At 37.6% G+C, this 21,097-nt stretch overlaps 1 protein-coding gene across 1 annotated transcript in view; it reads left to right on the forward strand.

The window, feature by feature from the left end:
* Positions 1-21,097, forward strand: part of LOC140239134 (7SK snRNA methylphosphate capping enzyme-like) — a 30,703-nt gene that overhangs the window by 3,793 nt on the left and 5,813 nt on the right. The window contains exons 2-3 of the mRNA XM_072319019.1: positions 1,951-2,169; positions 19,789-19,915. Coding sequence (XP_072175120.1) covers positions 1,951-2,169; positions 19,789-19,915 — 346 coding nt within the window. The remainder of the gene's footprint in view (positions 1-1,950; positions 2,170-19,788; positions 19,916-21,097) is intronic.

Genomic DNA, 21,097 nt, shown 5'->3' on the forward strand with positions numbered 1-21,097 from the left:
CAGAACCTTGCTTCCAGAGTATTTTCACATAGTATTTTAGTATGCTCATGTTTGATAATGAATGTGTTGGTGATTTACAAACTGTATATACAACTGTATGTAAATTATTGATAACACTGTTTTAGTTTATGTTGCTCCTACGGAGCAGAATTACTGAGTAACACATTATTCAAAGAGTGCAGGGTACATTGTATCTTCAGACTTACATGATGTCCCATAATATCAATCAGCTGTAGGTACAGTTATGTATCATGCACTTTTTAATCAGATTTGTTGAAGTGCAATATGCATCACTACAACAAATGGGCCAAACATTGTCTATTGATTTATCACCCCATCGATTTATCACCCCTTGTTGAAATTGTGTTTTGCGATATCCCTCCCCTTCTAGTATTAGCCTACCGTGATTTGACTCATACAGCTCTTCAAGAATGGAGGCAAAACACCTTCTGTGTGAACACAGTTCTGATTTATACGTTAGATAGTCAGAGTCACGTTCAGACATGCTGTCACTTGCCCATAATGCTCACCTCCCTGGCAGCTGTAGGCAGGAAATACCAATTTTCATTTCCCTTTGCAGCATGTCTGCATGCTCCTTTGGAATGAATGTTTTATTTCAGTGAGTTGAGTATCAGCAGCCTGATTGAAGAGGGGACTGACACTTTGTACTGTACCTACACCTTATGCAGCAAATTGATGTACATTGTACATGTACCGGTACATGTACAATGTATGAGCTCCTCGTAGAGCAAGATACATGTTATATAAATTATAGTGTAAGTTTTCTTATCCCTCCCAGCATGTACATGTACACTACATTGTAATTGTATTTTTTCCTTGAAATTGAAAATTTAAAGGGAAGGTAAACCCAAAGAGCAATGTGGATTGAGTGAAAGCAGCAACATTAGTAGAACACATCAGTGAAATAAAGTTTTGGTGTTGGAACCGCTGGACGAGGAGACTACGAGAGGATATGACGTATGAGTGGACAACAATACAAAGAAAATATAAAGGATATTCAACAAAAATTCACTTTTCTGGAATTATGAAAGAGCAGTGGACCGACTGCTTTCAGAAAGCAGGGGGAATAATTGCTACCCTTAACATATGTCAATATCAAGTTGATGGAATTTGTAATTTTCATGAAAATGGATTTTTGTAGTATTTTCTTTATATTTTCTTGATATTGTAGTCCACTCATACGTCATAACCTCTAGTAGTCTCCTCATCCAGCGGTTCCAACACCAAAACTTTAAAAATTCGTAACTTTTGCATCGATTGTCCGATTTTCTTCAAACTTTCACTGATGTGTTCTACTAATGTTACTGCTTTCACTCAATCCACATTGTTCTTGGGGTTTATCTTCCCTTTAACACATCACATGATGTCAAATTGTAGAATTATGAAAAACATTCTGACTCTTTGATTTTTTTTCCCCCAGTTTTACAAGGAACTGTTTGGACATACACTGTACATTGTATCTGTATTATTTTTCACAACTCGCAAGTACAGTTATTCTGTCATGCTATTAAGTGCATTTTTAGAAATAGTGGCCTGCCCTGGCAACAATAACCTATTCAATAGTGTATGCATATCAGGTAAGGATCCAGACTTCATGCTGTGATAACTGTAGGAGTGTATATTTGCATAAAAGTAATGAGGTTAGATTTCTATTTCTGCTCCCCTCTCATGATGTGCTGGTGTGGTCGTTTGCCCTAAAACTTATTTCCTGTGAACTACTCACAAAATGCAAAGCTGTGCATGAGATACAATGTGTGTTTTAGATTTGCTCTCGAAATATTTTCTGGATAACAAGATGTTCTAACACAGCTGTAGGAGCTGAAATTGCACATTTTAGTATCCAGATCTGTATTCATGATGCAAGCATTAGCGAAAATATTCAATTTTTTCCCCCTCATGTTTTTGTTTTTTGTTTTATGTTTTTTGCAGGCTAACTTTGTCTTGGAAGATGATGCGCTACTTAGCTCACAGAAGGAAGAGTTTGACACCATCCTGTGTCTGAGCGTAACCAAATGGGTTCACCTTAACTGGGGAGATGCAGGCATGAAACGTTTCTTCCAGCGCATCTTCAGGGCACTCTATCCTGGAGGCAGACTGATTCTAGAGCCACAGGCCTGGCCCTCATACAGGAAAAAGAGAAAAATGACGGTAGGTATTGTCATGCAAGATTTCTCTTATTGTTTGTTTATTTGTTTGTTTGTTTGTTTGTTTGTGGGTTTTTTTTTTACATATAATACCATCTCATTCATCTCTGTGGATCCTGACATCTTTCTTCCCATTGCATCAAGTTTTACCATCTAGACATTCAGCATTTATACAGCCTAGCAATGGCCCATAGTTGCCATGTACTGTATTCATAACCCTTGTTGACACCACCATCCACCAGTCTACATTGTTCTGTTGTGCTCAATGCGAGCAGGTCATCAAGATCACAAATATGGGGAATGAGAAAAGAAGGTTTCTGACCCTTGCACATTGGCAAAGGTCAGGATGCACCCTCACCATTATCACTCTCAGACACATGAATAGGGCTGTTGATCTCAGTAGTTTTGATGGGTGCAACCACACACACTCACAAACACACACAAGAGACTATACCATGATCACATTTCTTGATTAAAGGCAAGTTCTAAGCTTTTTTTTTTTTTTTCAGTCAATGTTAGCCAAGGGCTTGCTTTGTAAATGGGTGTCTGTTCTTAAACCCCACATGCTATTATAAAGCATGCAAACACCAAATGCTCTTTCTCATTATTCTCACAAAGCATTTAATCCTTATCTTGTCTTCAAATCTGATTTATCTGAAATCATTTTGGCAGCGAGAAGTGGTTTGAAGAAAAGAAAGAAGTACATGTAGCAGAAGCTGTGACAACTCCCATCAAATACTCCCTAAAATTGTCTTATATCTGAACTCGATGGGAGGGAAAATAAGAATCCCCCCCCCCCCCCTTTAAAAAAAAAAAAAAAAAGATCCACCAGCATGTACATGATACCCTCAAGTACCTGCCTCAAATGTACTTTAAAGTCAGAGAACTCACTGTCTGCACGGTAATGAAGTACTGAATACTAACAGCTGCAAAGTTTGTCTACAGAGTAGTATTGATGTTATGATAATGTGCATTCTATAAATACTGATAGTGCATTTATTATAATGCAGTGCTATGTCCAAGAGCAAAAAGTGAGTGTAAGAGTAAAGATTGAATTACCAGTTTTAGGAAGTTGAATTTTATTGATTTTCAGCAGAAAATGCTTGCCATACTCACCTCACCTCTTGGAAAAGCTCACTTTTCTATAAGTTTCGTTGAGATTTGGCTTCAGGATTCCAACTTTTTTTGTGAGATGAGAAACCTGTTATGAAATATGAAAGAGCATACGATTCTAAAAGGATTTCAAAGTTAATTTGATGATGATTGGTTTTTGAAATGGCTGAGATATCCACGTACAAAGAGGTCCAAATAAAAGGTGGGGCCCACATTTCATGAAGACCACTTTGTTTTAATTTGTTTTTGGATATTTTAGCTCTTTATATACCAATTTTCTGCAAATAAACTTTGAATTCCGCTAGAACTGTGTGCTCTTTAGTAACTCATAACTGGTTTCTAATTACTGTTATCTCGCAAAACTTCAAATCTGAAGTCATACCTCAACCAATCATACGCCATTCCTTTAAAAAGCCTATGATGTCCATTCAAATGAATAGATAAATACCCGTAGAGCCAACACTCAGAGGTTTCTCACTCTATCAGACATTAATATAATGAAGTTTTTCCAAATGTCATATGATACAGTTTTTGTATTTGGGGTGCACCAAATACAAACCAGTACATGGACAAATCCACACAAGAACACACATGTGCACGTGCAGTGCATTCACACACTCGCTCACAGATCACTCTCTGCTGTGGACTGTACGTGCAGGCATGTTTGCAAACTGCAAGTGCACAATCAGTGTCAAGTTTGGTGTGTATTGAGGATTACTCACCACCCCTAGTTCTTCCTCTCAGAGTTGAAGTAGTCTTGTAGAATCTTTCCTGTCGCAATATAGTGTGTTCTCTTCTTGGCTTTAAAGTACTGTTTGATCCCAGGTATTAACATAAAAAGGCGGACATGATGTCCTTTGTAGTAGAAATTTGTCTCTGGAGTCAACTCCCCTTTCCAACATGTGTACATTTATGTTATGGTCACTGAAATAGTTTTAGATAACATTATGATGAGGCGTTCATATCTATGTAAAGTTAGTTTAACGGCTTTAAAGGGGGAAAATAAATATTGTAATCCATTGGTGGTGCAAATGTCCAGCAGGTGCATTCTAAAGACTGCATTCGATCAGTAGAAATCATTCGAGAGACATTGTTGTTAGAGCTTGTGACTGAAATCATGATCAGTTGGTGCAATTGCAGTATGAAACACATTTTCAAAGTTCCTGAAAATGTTATGAATGAAGAAAAAATAACATTATGTGCACGATCGAAATGTTTGCATTATTATTGGTAATCTGAAATTTAAAAAGCATCAAAGATTGGCATTCTGAAAAGTTAAGGGAATGCATGGATTATTTTAAGTCACTGCTGTCATTGATTGGGCATGGTGATAGCAAACCATTGTCTTGATCATGCAGTATTTTGTGCGTTCTGCTTTTTTGTGTCACCATATTGCTGTGGCATTTTTTTTTTCAATTGTGCTTGAGCAAGAATGATATTTTCCCTTTAAAGAGGTGCCAGTTACAATGCACTCATAAAGTTTGAGTAAAAACCGTGTTTTAACAAACCTTACCCCAACAACGTTGGGACAATAGGCGTGTCTTCATCAGCCCGAAGTTTCAAGATAGCGCGCTATCTTGCGGTTACCAAACTAGTCCGATGTCAAAAAAGCGCGCTATCTGTGTAGTGAAGACGCAGATAGCGCGCTATTTGATCGGGAAAATTTCCCCCAAAATCTTGGTCTAGTTCGTCAACTAGAGCGCTAATTCGTGAAATAGCGCGCTATCTTGGGTGCGTCTCCATCAGCCCGAAATTTTTTCAATCCCTCCACGCTTCTGGTTCGCCAGCTGGCAATGGAAAGCGCATGTACAAGCAGCTAGTGATTGTGTATATAGTACATTACACGCACGGTGTATTCAAGGATCACATGTGTGTACTATAGGCCTACTGTTGTTGTCATCTTTAAAACCAGGGAGGTTATTTCTCTCACCTCCCTATTAAAACTCAGTGCCTTGCATGCTGGCTGGGTTTTTTTTTTTTTTTGTTTGTTTGTTTGTTTTTTGGTAAACTTCTTCTGGTCCACTCTATTCATACCTTAGCTGAAGATTCTTGCAGATTGTGTGCATTTTGGATTTGTTTAAACATTGCAATTCGTTAATTTCATATAAGATGCCTCACTGGACAGAAGAAAGAAGAGAGAAGGAGAGAATTTGCTGTACTGCTCACCTCCCTGGTTGTAGAATCGTACATACGGTGATATAGGAGATTTTGAGCGGGGAAATCCACTTTCGAACCGCGAGCCAGGCAGAGTAATATTGCAAAGTGCGCATGCGTCAATTTTCGGACTTATTTCCCGAAGCAGGCTGTTCGAGCTGATGAAGACGCACATTCGCTGTATCGGGCTATTTTCTAAGACCGCAAAATGTCCCGCTAGTTTGAACTTCGGGCTGATGAAGACACGCCTATTGTCCGGAGAGCAAATTCCTTGCCTTAAGCAATAAAACCTCAAGAGAGAGCTAGGGGCACCATTGTAACAAATACACACCGAAAAACCTCCAGGTAGGTTTCCATAACAACCTACCTGTTCATGCACTAATGGGGTGTGGTTACAAGCAATTCACATGATCCTCATTGAGCATATCAAAGAAATGTTACTGGGAGAGCATTTTAACAGAAGGGTTTTCAGGGTTAGTGTCAGGGTACTGTATCTGCCATAATTTGTATAATTAGCGAGTCTGAAATTTTGTGAATCGGGACTTCCCGACAATTTTGGGAGTGGTTAAATTTGCGACTGTCAAGTACTGTACTGAATGGTGAGTGCGTCACATTCATGTCGGGATCAGAGTCATTATTTTTGCATGTTTTTAATTTCGCGAATAGCACCTGACTCGCGAAATTCGCAAAAATAAAAACCTTGCGATAAATTGGGCATGTACAATATTTACCGTAGCTGGCTAGGATAGAATCTGGTAAAAAGTTACCGTGACAACATCCGAGCAACATTTTGTGGGGACCATTTGAACAGGCAGAGTAAAAAAAGATTGCCCAGATGTTGTTGTGGTAACTCTGGTTTGAAAGACTGTTAAAACGGGGCCTTAGACTATAGCATAGGTAATGATTAGCACCCATTAGAGCAGCCAGTGATCTTAAAAGCATGTTGACACATGTTGAAATCTAGAATGAGTGAGCAGTGTGACCTCATTCAGGATCATGTTGATCAGGCTCTATACAGAACACTTGATTGTACATCCTTGTTCTGGGTGTGAGCTTGTACAAAACATGCCTTCTGTGCAAAAGTAAAGTCCAGGTTTTGAAATTGGGAGGTTTGACAACATTTCATGTTGGTGCTTGTAATTGTTTGCATCAAAGGACAATTTCTTAATCACTTACAGTGAAACAACTTGATGCAAGAATCATAAATACTAATAATATCATGCAGTACCTGCTGCTATAAGGGATAAAGAACTATCACTGGCTATAGGGCACAAGCCCAGTAGTCTAGTGGATATGATGCCTTTCTAGCAATCAGGAGGTCATGGGTTCCAATCCCACCCCAATATGCACACCCATTATCAAGGCTGTTATTCTAAACACTGAATAATTGATGCTTATTTTCATCGATAAAGGGCAATTTGTCAATCAGTAGCAACTTTTTATGTGTGATATCCAAACAAGTAAATTTGGAGCAGGAATCCTTGAAAGGAATATTTTACAACATAATTTCAAGACTTTTTATGCCTCCGCCACGAAGTGGTGCCGGAGGCATTATGTTTTCGGGTTGTCCGTCCGTCCGTCCGTAATGAATTTTGTGGACAGCGTAACTGAAAAACCTTTCGAGGTATCCTAATGAAACTTGGCATGTATGTGTATTAGGGGGTGAAGTTGTGCCTATCAACTTTTGGGTGCACATGCTCAAGGTCAAAGGTCAAAAGGTCAAGGTCAAATACATAAAATTTCACTATTTCCACCATACCTATGCAATGCCTGAAGATATTTCTTGAAACTTTTAGTGTGTGCATGTATTACCCAATTAAGATTCTCCGATGAAAGTTTTGGGTCATGAGGTCAAGGGTCAAAAGGTCAAGTAAAATATTGAAACTTCACTTTTTTTCTCCGTACCTTGGAAATTGTTCAAGGTATCTTCATGGAACATAGTATATACATGTACTGACTGCCAGTGATTATCTAGACAATTTAGGGTTCATGGGGTCAAAGGTCAGGGGTCAAAGGTCAAGGGCAACACTTCAAATTTTACTATTTCCCTCATGTTTATGCAATGCCAGCAGGATTATTTTTTTTTTATACTTGGTGTATGCATGTATATGAAACCTAATAGAGATTCTCTGGAAAGTTTTTTTTTTCTTTTTTTTTTCCTGAAAGGTCAAAAGGTCAAAGATCAAGTGAAAGTGCTGAACTAACTTTTTCCTCCATATCTCGGAAGTGGCTCAAGTTATCTTGAAACTTACTACATATTTATGCATGTTCTGCCTGACAGTGATTATCTTATGAATTTTAGGGTCACAGGCCAGATGAAAATGGTAACAATTTACTATTCAATACAGAAATTGCACTTTTTCTCCATACCTTGAAAATTACTCAATGCATAAACGTATGAATCGGTCAAAGTCAAGTTAAAGTCCTTAAATCCCCAAATACATGCTCTCCTATTCATCCATTTAAACCTAGGTCAAGGAAGGTGAACATTCAACACATTTGTGACAAACTTGTCATTTTGATATTTTGCCTATATTGTGAAAATGTAATCACACATTGTCCACATGCACATGTACTATCTAGACCTATTAGGAGAATCATGCATTATGGCGGAGGCATACCAGTCGCCATAGCGACATTTCTAGTCTAGTTGTATCTACTTCTTTTTCTTTTCCCTCTCTGTTGGCAGTAATTGATATAAGAGAGATTTTTCTCTTTTTTTTTTTCTTTCAACTTTCAGGGAAATCTTTGTTACCTCTGAACATGCATGTTTCTATTGTTTATTGCATACATGTAGATAATCATGACTGCAAATGAAAATTTGACAAACTTATCAGGCATTGGCAGTGAGAATTGTTCACATCATAGTTTTGTCAAGATACATAGATATTTCGCTAACAGCCATTCATGACTTCATGTGCAATAGCGCTGCACTCTTATTTCAGAGCTTGAAGTGATGACTGAAAAAACATACTTGCAGTAGAGTCTGATGCCAAGACTAGCCATGCCTTCTTCGTTGATAGTTGCCATGTCCCCCTCTGTTTGCACCTTCACCTGCTAAATTCCATTACCCCTCATTTTGCATTCTGCAAGAATCTTTCATTGCCCATGAATCACTAAGTGCAGAATACACTTGTCATGGTGGCAAGTCGGAAATGTAGGGAAAGATAGAAGCTGATAGAACCCTTTTGATCACTGATGTCTATTAGACTCTCATGTCACTGAAAGAGAGATGATGTGTGCGAGGATTCATCAAGTAATTCTATCTCTGAGTCTAATTCATTACTAGAAATATTCTGTATCCAGATTGTTTGATTTATTAATAGTGTCTGTTTAAATCAAGTTTCTAACTGTAATTTCATCAAGTTAGGAAGATTCTGATGTGATGAATATGAGGTACAAATACAAACATAGTCTCCAAAGTTTGCAAACAAAATGAAACAAAACAAAATGCTGCATCCAAACTTCTTATGGAGAACTTTATTAGCAGTTGCCATCATTGTAGTTTCTTCGTATCCTAATTTCTTGGTGTGTGTGATAAAATACCTACAGTAATAAAGTCTGGGCGATCCACAGAATTCTGTTGCACCTCATCACATGAAATGTTCAACTTGATGTAAGGAGTAATAACACAGACTTTTTGATTGCATGTCCACCTTGTGGATTGGGACATCATTTCTAGACAATGTGCATGACGTGTAGCAAGCGTCTGCACCTTTGCTCCCAAAGTCCCGAATGCATTTTCCTCAATTTTCACATCAGTAGTCCCATAGTCCATGTTACCTCTTATACTTCCCTTCTACCACAGTATCTGCTTGAATGGCTTCAATCACCCATATTTTGCTAGAGTGCAGTGTTGGAAAGGTGAATTTGAGAAAAGTACACTATATCCCTATTTTTTTTTTTTTTATTTGTGTACAAGTCAAATAATTTTGTTCTGCAGAATGATCCATCAAATCGCAACACTTCCAATGAGACATCATATATAATTATAAACAGCGTATGTTTGTATTGTCCTATAAACCCAATTTGTATTGCATCCTGAATACTTGATGTTGCACCTGAATGGTTGATACTCCTTTTAATTGAAATCTACATTCAGGACTACAGTACACGTTGTAGGGCAAATGACGTTAGAAAATCAAAGTTGCCTCTAACTGGGTGGACGTAAGGCCAAAAAAAAAAAATGGTTTGTTTGCCCTTCGCGACCGACCGAAAATCGCGGAAATTTCGGGTCGCGGTTTTTTTTTTTTTTTTTTTTTTTTTTTGCTCTTTCAAGTTTATTTTTTCCACAAATTTCATCTTCTACAAATTTGTGAATGGTTTTAAACCCAAAATTATCCATTTTAAGTTAGAGAAAGAATAAAAATAAGTCTAAAAATGTTTGTTTTTTTTTCATCTCACAGGGCCGCGCGGGTCCACAGGCTACGTTTTATAGCATGCATTGCATGCTACAATGTAGCTACCTTTTTGGCTCACATGCGTGCATGCACGCGCACGAAATCCAATCAATGCATGTACTATATGCACTTAGTACAGGGCTGCACACTGGCGACCAGTTATTCGCGCTAGCTTGGGCATTGGCGCTGCTCACGCACTGCCATGCCATGCAATACATGCAAAGCATGTACAGTGTAACTGCTTTTCGTTTGCTTGCGATCGGCGGTCATGCCAGACAAGCAGCATTGATAGAATTAGAAGCGCACGCATTTCTGGGTTCATTTTACTCACGATCCGATCCCGGTTTCGCAGCAGCGTGGCAGTTGACATGTTAGAACTAATTTACTTGTGTCGATTTTGAGAAAAGTAAAAACATATTCGATATTCAGCGATACAGTAAATGGATCTGACTGCGTTCAGTTTCATTTTACACAGTCATTTCACAAATTTCATTCGTTCAGAATGATCTCACAATGAAGATAGGCGCAAAAAGGATCACGAAATCGGCCCTTCCGTGTACTTTTTTTAAGAACGCATGCACAAAATGTGAAGAGATAATACTAGGGAGAAAAAAAAATCATGAAATCATTGCAGTCCCGCTTACATATTTGAGGTAGAAATCCTCCCAAAAAGGATCATGAAATCGGCCGGCCGCGTCGTACACCTTTCAAAAGCTCATGTATGAAATGCGAAGAGATTATAGAGGAGAAACAAAAAAAAAAAATGAATAAAGGACACATTTGGTACGTGCATCATAAAAGATTACAGCTGAATAAGAATTCATGATATCAACGCAATCCCGTTGAAATTTGAGGAAATAATAGGCGCAAAAAGGATCTTGAATTCAGTCCTGCATGCCGTGTTGGTTATCAAAACGCATGCACAAATGCGACGAGATTATCGGGAGAAAAAAAAAAAAAAAAAAACATTTTTACCCTTCTGGTGCGTGCATTACAAAAGATTACATCCGAAGTAATTAATGAAATCGCCACAAAGCTGCTGATATTTGAGGTAGAAATAGGCGCAAAAATGAACGTGAATTCGGCCGTGTATACCTTTGAAGAACGCATGTACGAAATGGGAAGAGATTAGCGGGAGAAAAATAAAGGACACATTTTCATCCCCTTTTGGCGCTTGCATCATATATATAGATTACAGCCGAGTGGTAATTCATGAAAATTTCGCAGTCCCGTTGAAATTTGAGTAAACAATAATAGGCGCAAAAAGAATCTCGAATTCGGCCCTGCATGCAGTGTATAGTTTTGAAAACGCATGCACAAATGCGAAGAGATTATCGGGAGAAAAATAAAGAACGCATTTTCAACCCTTCTGGTGCATGTATCACAAAAGATTACAGCCGAAATAATTAACGAAATATCGCAATCCCGCTGATATTTGATGTAGAAATAGGCGCTAAAAGGAGCGTAAATTCGGCCGTGTCGTATACGCATGTACGAAATGCGAAGAGATTATAGGGAGAAAAATACAGGACACATTTTCAACCCCTTTTGGCCCGTGCATCTAAAGATTACAGCCGAATAATAATTCATAAAATCATCGCAATCCCGTTGAAGTTTGAGGAAACAATAGGCGCAAAAAGAATCATGATTTTTGGCCGTGTCGTTTATCTTTTAAGAACGCATTTACGGAATGCGAGGAGATTATGGGGAGAAAAATAAAGAACGCATTTTCAACCATTCTAGCTGGTGCGTGCATCAATAAAGATTACATCCGAAGTAATTTATGAAATCGTCACAATCCCGCTGACGTTTGAGGTAGAAATAGGCGCAAAAAAGTATCATGAATTCGGCCGTGTGGTTCATCTTTTAAGAACGCACTTACGAAATTCGAAGAGTTTATCGGGAAAAAATAAAGGACGCATTTTCAACCCCTTTTGGCGCGTGCATCGTAAAATATTACAGCCGAAGTAATTTATCAAATCGTCACAATCCCGCTAATATTTGAGGTGGAAATAGGCGCAAAAAGGATTGCGAATTCGGCCCTGCATGTCGTGTACCTTTTAAGAACGCATGCACAAATGCGAAGAGATTATCGGGAGAAAAATAAAGAACCCCTTGTATCGCGTGCATCAGAAAATATCACAGCTAAAATAATTCATTAAATCATCGCAATCCAACTGACCACCAAGAGCAGGTTACGCAGCAAGTTCGTGCGCTGATGTTTAGAAAAAGTCACAAACGCATTTGATACAATCTGATTTTGTTCATTATCATTTTACACTAATTCACAAACAAGCATTCTAATTTTTTCCTGTCTTTATTTTTAAATTTCTTGTGCAATTAATAATGCAAGTTTAAAAAAAACCCCATTAATCTGTAAAATGTACATGGGGGGGGGGTGTACATCCATAAAAAACAAGAAAATAAGTTTGCAAGTCATTTAATGTTTTTTATGTTGTCGTTGTTGACCGGTAAATTTTCTGTTCGGACCTGTAAAAAATGGTAAAACGGAGCATTTACCGGTCCGACAGAGACAGGTCGGACCGGCAGAAAAAATGGGTTAGTGCATGTGCAGCCCTTCACAAGATGGCTACTTTTGCAGCATCCGTTACCAGCTGTCATGGCACCAAAACTGTTTGGAGTTCAGTTGCCAGCATCTCACTGGAAGGTACTTTTTTGGAGCTGTTTGCAAAATTTAACAAAGATGAACGTTATAAGTGTTTGTTAGTGAGTGTTTCCTGGCAAGACGAAAATTTGAATGAATCTCTTGGAGTTTTGAGTGCATTGACATGGAAAAAAGGTACCCTGTATTTAGAAAAAAAAAAAAAAAAAAAAAAAAAAACGACCTACCGACCCTCTTGGGTTTTGACAATTAAGGGCAAACAAACAATTTTTTTTTTTTGGCCTAATGAGTGGACCACAGCCTTCTGTCACTGCAAAAGAACAGTAACACTTTCCTCGTCCACACCATTGAAATGACCCTAATATGTCTGCACAGACTCATGACGTGCTTAAATCATGAAAATGAATCTCATCATCAATTCTGTCCAGGCATATCTCTGCATGTCAATTTTAATTTGAAATATGTTATACTTGTTCTTTTATTGGCACTGTTCTCAATTTAGTGACAAATTATGAAAGATAGTGTTCTTCACATTAACGAAAGGAAAGCTTGTCCACTGTGCTTCATATGAGTGTGTTACAGGCTAGACTGAGTGTGCAAATGGGCTGTCTTGTTTGTATTGAAAATATAGGGGAAATGGCTATTTTTGTTCATTGGGACAGGAAAGCAGTAATAAAGTTGATGATCTTTGTCTGAGATAAATGTTTGCTGAAGACTTCATTGGACGTCTCCGCATCCATCCTCATTACTAGTTCTCAAGGGCAGACCCCCCCCCCCCCCAAAAAAAAAAAAAAAAAAACTTTGACTATATTCCTTTTTGGAAGGGAGGAAAGTCAGCTGATGGGAGCATGCTTTAGCTTGATTGTGCATTCTTCATATTTACAAACGTACATGTACAGTCAGACCGCAGCACCCGATAATTCGCTCGTATTTATTCAACTCGTATGCAAGCCCGCTCGAGGCTTGCATACGTATTGAGCTGCGGAAGGGGATTTTGTCCTTGGGCTTTCAGCTACAAAAATACACCTTATATTCACAAATTTGGTATCAAATTCAAGGAAAATATGTAAGCTATCGTCCATACTTGCCAACTAGTAAGATTTTATCAGATTCAGTAAGATTTTTTACGTAAAAAATTGCAAAATCAGATTTTCTGTCAGAGAAATCAGATTTTAAAAAAATATTTTGAGATGTACCTTTCATGTGTATTTTCTGAAGATTTGACCGAAAGTAAGATTTTTAACTTCAGTTTTCATATAAAATAAGATTTTTGCAATCCACGAGTAAGATATTTCATCTTGAAATGTTGGCAGGTATGTATCGTCACATGTTACTCAAGTTATTGTAAATGAAAAATACAGCGTAATTTGAGCTTGAAAAATGATGAAAAAAAGTATTTTGTGTAGTACACGTTCAAGACGTCAAAAGAATACCAAATTCACCTTGCATCTCAATGAAAATGCATTATTTGGTAGTCCATCTCTTAATCTTTGTATCCATGTAAATATCTTGACAATTTGTTGCTTAATCCAGTCAGGAACCAGTAAAATATACATCGATGTCAGTGCTGGTCAGCTTGAAACCATGCAATCTCAAGAGTAAGCTCTCTCATTGGACAGCGCTTCCATTCAGCGCTTGCATTACGTCATTACGCTGCTATGGTTTCATGCCATGTGCGTGCATAGCGCATGCTTGCATACAGGCACGCTTGTAGTTCTGTGCTTTGGACAGAAGCTAGAAGCTAGAAGCTTGGTACAGCGCGTGCCAGTCACCAAAATTACACTCATATTCGCGCCACTGTACACTTTGTGTGGAGCATATTTACGGCTTAGGAGTGAATTTTACAGACATTTCAAAACGGAAAAACTAGTATAAATCATGCTTGCGTCTCCTTTACTCCAATATATGATGAGCATCTAAGTTTCCTCGCTACAAAAAAGCCAAAATCAGAAACAACAGTTTCTTAATCCGGTCAGGAACCAGAAACAAACTTTAGACGACAAAATCTTCCATGAAAAGCAGGTAAAATTTACACAAATGCAACTGATTATACCGTCATGATAAGAACCGATATTATACGCAAATTTGGTATCAAAATTAAGATCAAAGTCTGGAAAACAACTTACCGTGACTTGTAGCCATGATGAATGTATAGTGTACAAGTCGCTACACTGTGGAAACCATAGCCCTGTCAAACTCTCGCAAAATCTCGCACATACGAGACACCTTTCGAACGCAAAGATCGTCAACGAAATCGCTGAATAAATCTTGCCGGATTGGCTCATTAGCATACGTGCTGCGGTCTGACTGTATATAATGGATATTCTGAAGTACACGTATATTAGAGTGCTTGCTTTGTATTTGCCAGTTTATTGATTGAAAAACCATGGCAGAACTCCTGATCCAGCACATTTCATTCACCTTTAACCTTTAAGAGAAAGTCATTATACTTTGAAAATAGATATTAGGGAGAAAGCCAACCAAAGTTTCAGTATTAAACTGGATGTAAAAATTTAAATAATGTTTACCAGTACATGAATGAAAGCACAAATTTTCAAATTTCTGTACACAATCAACACAATCAAGGTGGTATCCTGTAGACACTGTATTTAGCAAAACTACTGTAGTCAGTCATTTGATAAATGTCACTGGTTCCTGATACAGCTTTGCGTCTTCTTCATTCAAAGTGACTTTCTCACATTTTGTTGAAGGAACTGACTTCCTATCTAGTGTGTGAAAGATGAAGAAGAGAGTGCAATGAGTCATCAAGAAAAAAAAGTACAGAAAATTGTGCAACTTAGTGATTTTTAAATATGGATCATCATACAAGGAGATCTTATAGCAAGTACAAATGTAGTGTCACATGGTCTCACGGACTATTAGATGCCCATTACTCACCATTTAGCAAGCTAATAATGTACTGATGTTCAGCGAAGCTACAAATACATTGTAAAAGGCAATCTTGTGCCGTTGCTGCAGTTCCTTTGAGAAATGCAGTGAAAGGGATTGTATAGTTTTCATGGTTTTGGTTGAGACCTATCATCAGTTTTCTAACATTTTTTGGGTGAGATAATGAGAAACCTCTTATGAAATGTGAAAAATTCCAAGAGGAATTCAATGTTTATTTGAGAAAAATCAGTTTTGAAATGGCAGAGATATCCAAAATAAAGCGATCTTTAGAAAAGGTGGGATCCATCTTTTATTACAATTCCTTTGTTATGCCTCCGCTACGAAGGCATTATTTTTTCGGTTGTCCATCCGTCCGTAATGAATTTGTGGACAGTGCAACTTAAAAACCTTTTGAGGTATCCTAATTGAACTTGGCATGTATGTGTATTAGGGGGTGAAATTGTGCCTATCAACTTTTGGGTGCACATGCTCAAGGTCAAAGGACAGGTCAAGGTCAAATGCTCAAAATTTCACTATTTCCCCCATATCTATGCCATGCCAGAAGATATGTTATTGAAACTTAGTGTATACATGTATTACCCAATTAAGATTCTCTGGTGAAAGTTTGGGGTCATGAGGTCAAAGGTCAAGTAAAAATGTTAACATTTCACCTTTTTCTCCATATCGTGGAAATGGTTCAAGATATCTTCATGGAACATAGTACACATATATATGCATGCACTGACTGGCAGTGATTATCTAGAGAATTTTGGGTTCATGGGGTCAAAGGTCAGGAGTCAAAGGTCATGGGTAACATTTCAAAATTTCACTATTTCCCTCATATTTATGCAATGCCTGCTGGATTATTATTATTTTTTTTTTTACGTGGTGTGTGCATACATTTAACCCAATAGAGATTCTCTGGGAAGTTGTTTGGGTTTTTTTGCCGAAAGATCCAAGGTCAAAAGGTCAAAGATCAAGTGAAAGTGCTGAACTTTACTTCCTCCTCCATATCTTGGAAGTGGCTCAAGTTATCTTGAAACTTGCCTGACAATGATTCTCTTATGAATTTTAGGGTCAAAGGTCAAAGGCCAGGTGAAAATGGTAACAATTTACTATTCAATACAGAAAATGCACTTTTTCTCCGTACCTTGAAAATGACTCAATGCATAAACTTATGAAAGGGTCAAAGTCAAGTAAAAGTCCTAAAATCCCCAAATACATGCTCTCCCATTCATCCAAATAAACCTAGGTCAAGGAAGGTGAACATTCAACACATTTGTGACAAACATGTCATTTTAATATTTTGCCAGTTTTGTGAAAATGTAATCACACATTGTCCACATAGTATGTGCTATAGACCTAGTAGGAGACTCGTGCATTATGGCGGAGGCATACCAGTCGCCATAGCGACATTTCTAACTTTGTTTTTGGATGTCTCAGCCATTCCAAAAACAATTTTCATCAAATAAACTTTTAATTCCTCTTAGATTGGTATACTCTGTACTATTTCATAAGTGGTTTCTTGTTATCTCGCAAAACGTTTAAAGCCCAATCCTCATCTCCACCAATACTATACCATCCCTTTAATGTAGCCTAATTAGGAAGTGTTGTGCCATCGTCAAATTCCCATGAAGTAAAAGGTAAGATGGCAGCTTCCAAATATTCTCATGAGGATGGGCTAATGAGCATAATAAAACCATTTTGTGGAAAGGAAGGGGTGCTTCAGGCAGGGTAAAATTAAGGGACATTAAAAAAATATATTTTGAAATTAGTCCATTGCATTGATTTTGCTTTGAATATGAGTTTTCATTTTTGCTCCTATAGTTACTTAACATAAGAAAGCATCCATGGATGTTTCTTGCAGATATACAAGCTGAAGCAAAAAATTCTCATACATGTTGCTCTTCTGTACATACATTGTTACCTGCATTGTTCATCTTTTCCCGTACTGATGACTTCTTGCACTTGTACCTTTATATGTGAATGAGATGCATTTAAAGCTCTGTACTTATTCAGGCTTGTCCCCACCCTTCCACCAATGCTGCCATTCATATAATGTCGTTTAAACAAATGCTAGCAGTAGCTGTTGCCAACATGTGGCATGGGGGGGGGGGGGGGGTCCTTGACAGATTTACTCAGTTCTGTATGCTTCAAGTACTGTATACGCCATATATTTCGTGAGTCTAAATTTTCACGAATCGAGACTTTACAACAATTTCGCGAGTGGTTGAATTTGCGATTGTGGAGTCCTGTACTGAACGGGGAAATGTATACGCGTACGTCACATTCATATTGGCATTAGAGTCAATATTTTTTGCATGCTTTTAATTTCGCGAATAGCAGCTGACTCACGAAATTTGCGAAAATAAAAACCTCGCAAAATATTCTGCGTATACAGTAATTATTTGTGTACTTTGTAGATGCATTTCATGATCTGACATGAATTTAAATTTTCATGATCTTGCATGATCAAACACAGTCTGAGATAACTGAAAAGATGACAAGGAGGTAGAGACCTATCCTCGCAGTTGGTCGATCACTAAGAACTTGATACAAAATATTCTTGTACAATGTAAGTATTAAGCAAGCACCTTTCATTGAACAATTCTGAAAGAAGTTAGATGATCAATTGCATAGAAACTACAGCACCTCTGAGACATGATTATAAACTAGCAAAACAATGGTGGTAATACTCTGGAATGTCTTTATTTCTTTACCAATCATAGCATCAGTATAATGAACATTTCAGTTCTAAGTCCGTATATTATACAGTGTACATGTACATGTACGGTAACATCAGGAGTGCATTTGAATTCAGCACCTGCATGAACAGAAATTAATGCTTTAAAGCACTGTGTCATTTCTGGCTGAGTTTCTCAAGTTATTCTGTCATCTGTCTTTTCCCCTGTACATATATTTTAGATGTCATGCACTGGACTCCCGTTATAACAAAGTCCTCTGGGACCGGCAGTTTTCTTTTGTTGTATCAAACTTTTGTTGCAACTGAACAAATTAACAATAAATAAATACATAGAGCCAATAATGTTGCGGGTTAATTTTTATTTCGTTGTAACCGGAGTTTCGTTACAACCGTGTTCATTATAACAGTATTGCACTGTACCTTCATCCATTTCTTTATAACATATCTCCAAAATATCTCTGAAGAATTCCATTTTGTGAACTTGGTACAAGCCTATTTGTGACAAATGAGGAACTGGGATTTTATTGGTTTTATTTCATGTTAAATGCAGTGAAAGTCCAGGTCAACTTCTACGCAGCTACTCAAGACTAGTATTAAGTCTAACGTACCTCTACTTTGCTGCCTTTTTTCTCTTTTTCTCTTTTTCTTTTTTCGCAAACTTATTTGTGTTATTTGTATACCATAATTGGAAATGATTTGTGTTTGTATGCCAATAGTTGATATCAATAAAACATATAAAGAAAAAAAGTCTGACAGAATTCCATAGAATTGTTATTGAAAACAATTTGACAGAATGTTTCTGTGGTTAGAATTGATGGGTTGTGTGGTTGTCAGATATCAAGGTCAAAATCTGATGGCACTGTTAACATGACTCAAGGAACATTTCACCCAAACTTAGACATAGATACAATATGCACAGCAAGTACTTACAGTACACTAGCAAATTGTTTGTTGTTTATTTTTTAGACTGAAATTCATCAAATGTTATGGAGTCAAGATCACAGTCACTTTTTTCTTTGATTTATTACTAGTTACTCACTTTGTCTGTACTACCGTTAATAATGAGTTTAGACTTCCATGCTCATTATTTGCTGACCAGTGCCATTTGTGGTTTTCGAATGTACCCTGGGGGGTGTTTCATAAAGCTGTTCGTAAAGTTATGAATAACTTACAAGCGACTGGTGATCAGTTCTGATGTGCTACACTTATCAGAATTTCCATAATTCAGCACAAGAACTGATGACCAGTCACTCATAAGTCGTTCGTAACTTTGCAAACAGCTTTATGAAACAGGGCCCTGGTGGGCAGCGAATGAATCGGGCCACTCATGAGTTCCCGTGCTAGTGGGTCTTTAAATTTCACTGTTTTTGTATGACTAGGACTGGGTAAGTGATGCGCTGATTGCATTGAGTGCAAAATCTGGTAAATGTCAGGGGTAAAAGTGTCCTATTACATTTTGAAATTTTGCTCTCTAAGCCCTGACCTAAACAGTATGTGGCGTATGATTAGTATAAGTGGTACAGCTTGAATCATTTGAATGCTAGTTCATAGTCTCATTTTTGAGAGATGTAGCAAAAATCATTTCTTCAGTACAAGTATACTCCGGTTATGTAGTAGCACATCCATTGATTTTTGCACTCCTCTATGTTGAGTTTACTGTCTTTTCATTATTGATGTGAGTATGATTAAATCTTGCTTCATTTTTTTTTTCTCTGTGTGTGTATATCTACATCGTATTAGGAAACCACATTTCAGCACTACGAACAGATTGTCTTCAAGCCACATCTGTTCAAGGAGTACTTGTTGTCTAAAGAAGTGGGCTTTGCCAGCTGTGAGGTGATTGGCACACCGCTCAACAAATCCAAAGGTGCAGTATCAGATAAAGCATGAGCAGCCACTTGTTTGCATGGTGTACTTTTATGTGTGTGTTTATGTAGTTTTTGAGATTGCATCTCTTTATTACAGGTCTCTCTTCTCTGTTCACATGTTTTAGTCATTAGAAACATAGAATGTGATAGGCAGGGCTCGACATTAGTGATGGTACAGGGCCACTAAAAATTGATGTTGGGCCACCGAACTTTCAAAGAGCATATTTTTTTTGGTGGCTCAATTGGGCAACTAAGATTCTAAAGAGATTGCTGTTTCATTTTTTTCATTGCCACTACACTTCGTCAGTTGAGAATGATAAGGGTGTTACACCCATAGTGTCCGGGACAACTTAACGCCCTTCTCATTCTCAACAGACGATGTCTTCTTTTACAATTTCAAAGACTTCTCTTTAATAATTCTTCATTTTGTTTTGTTTTAAAGTGTACATTAGCACCATGTAGTACTGGTTTTATTCGCTTGATCAGTTATTCTTTCAACCTGTAACTGCTATGTATGCAACCCTCAAGCTTCCTTCCTAAAGCACAGGCAGCATGAAGTCTGTCAAAATTTTTTGATCATCAGCAGCGTTCTGCTTTCAAACAGTTGCATACTTGCCAACTAGTAAGATTTTATCAGATTCAGTAAGATTTTTTACGTTAAAAATAGCAAAATCAGATTTTCTGTCAGAGAAATCAGATTTTTTAAAAATATTTAGATATACCTTTCATGTGTATTTTCTGAAGATTTGACCGAAAGTAAGATTTTTAACTTCAGTTTGCATAGAAAATAAGATTTTTGCAATCCGCGAGTAAGATACGGATGTATTTCATCTTGAAATGTTGGCAGGTATGCAGTTGGAGATGAGAGGCCATAAAATGTAGCAAATCCCAAGAAAAATCAGGTTGCTCCTACCACATACTCTCCTTATATAATTTGCAACTTGTGAATGACCCTCCATCCTTTGCTCCTTAGTCTAACATAATATACTGAGTGAAATGAGGTATCATTATAATTCTTCCATGTTTTTGTTATTTGTATGTGTTAATGTTCGAGATTATGAGGGCCTGAAAACATTGCATTGTTTTTCTGCCATTTCATGCTATATCTCCCTCTTTAAAATGTTATATTTGTGCAGGGGTTGACACAATTTCCCACCATGGATAAATTGACAGAATGGTAG

The sequence above is a fragment of the Diadema setosum genome, chromosome 15, assembly GCF_964275005.1.
Source record: "Diadema setosum chromosome 15, eeDiaSeto1, whole genome shotgun sequence".
In the NCBI taxonomy this organism is placed as follows: Eukaryota; Metazoa; Echinodermata; class Echinoidea; order Diadematoida; family Diadematidae; genus Diadema; species Diadema setosum.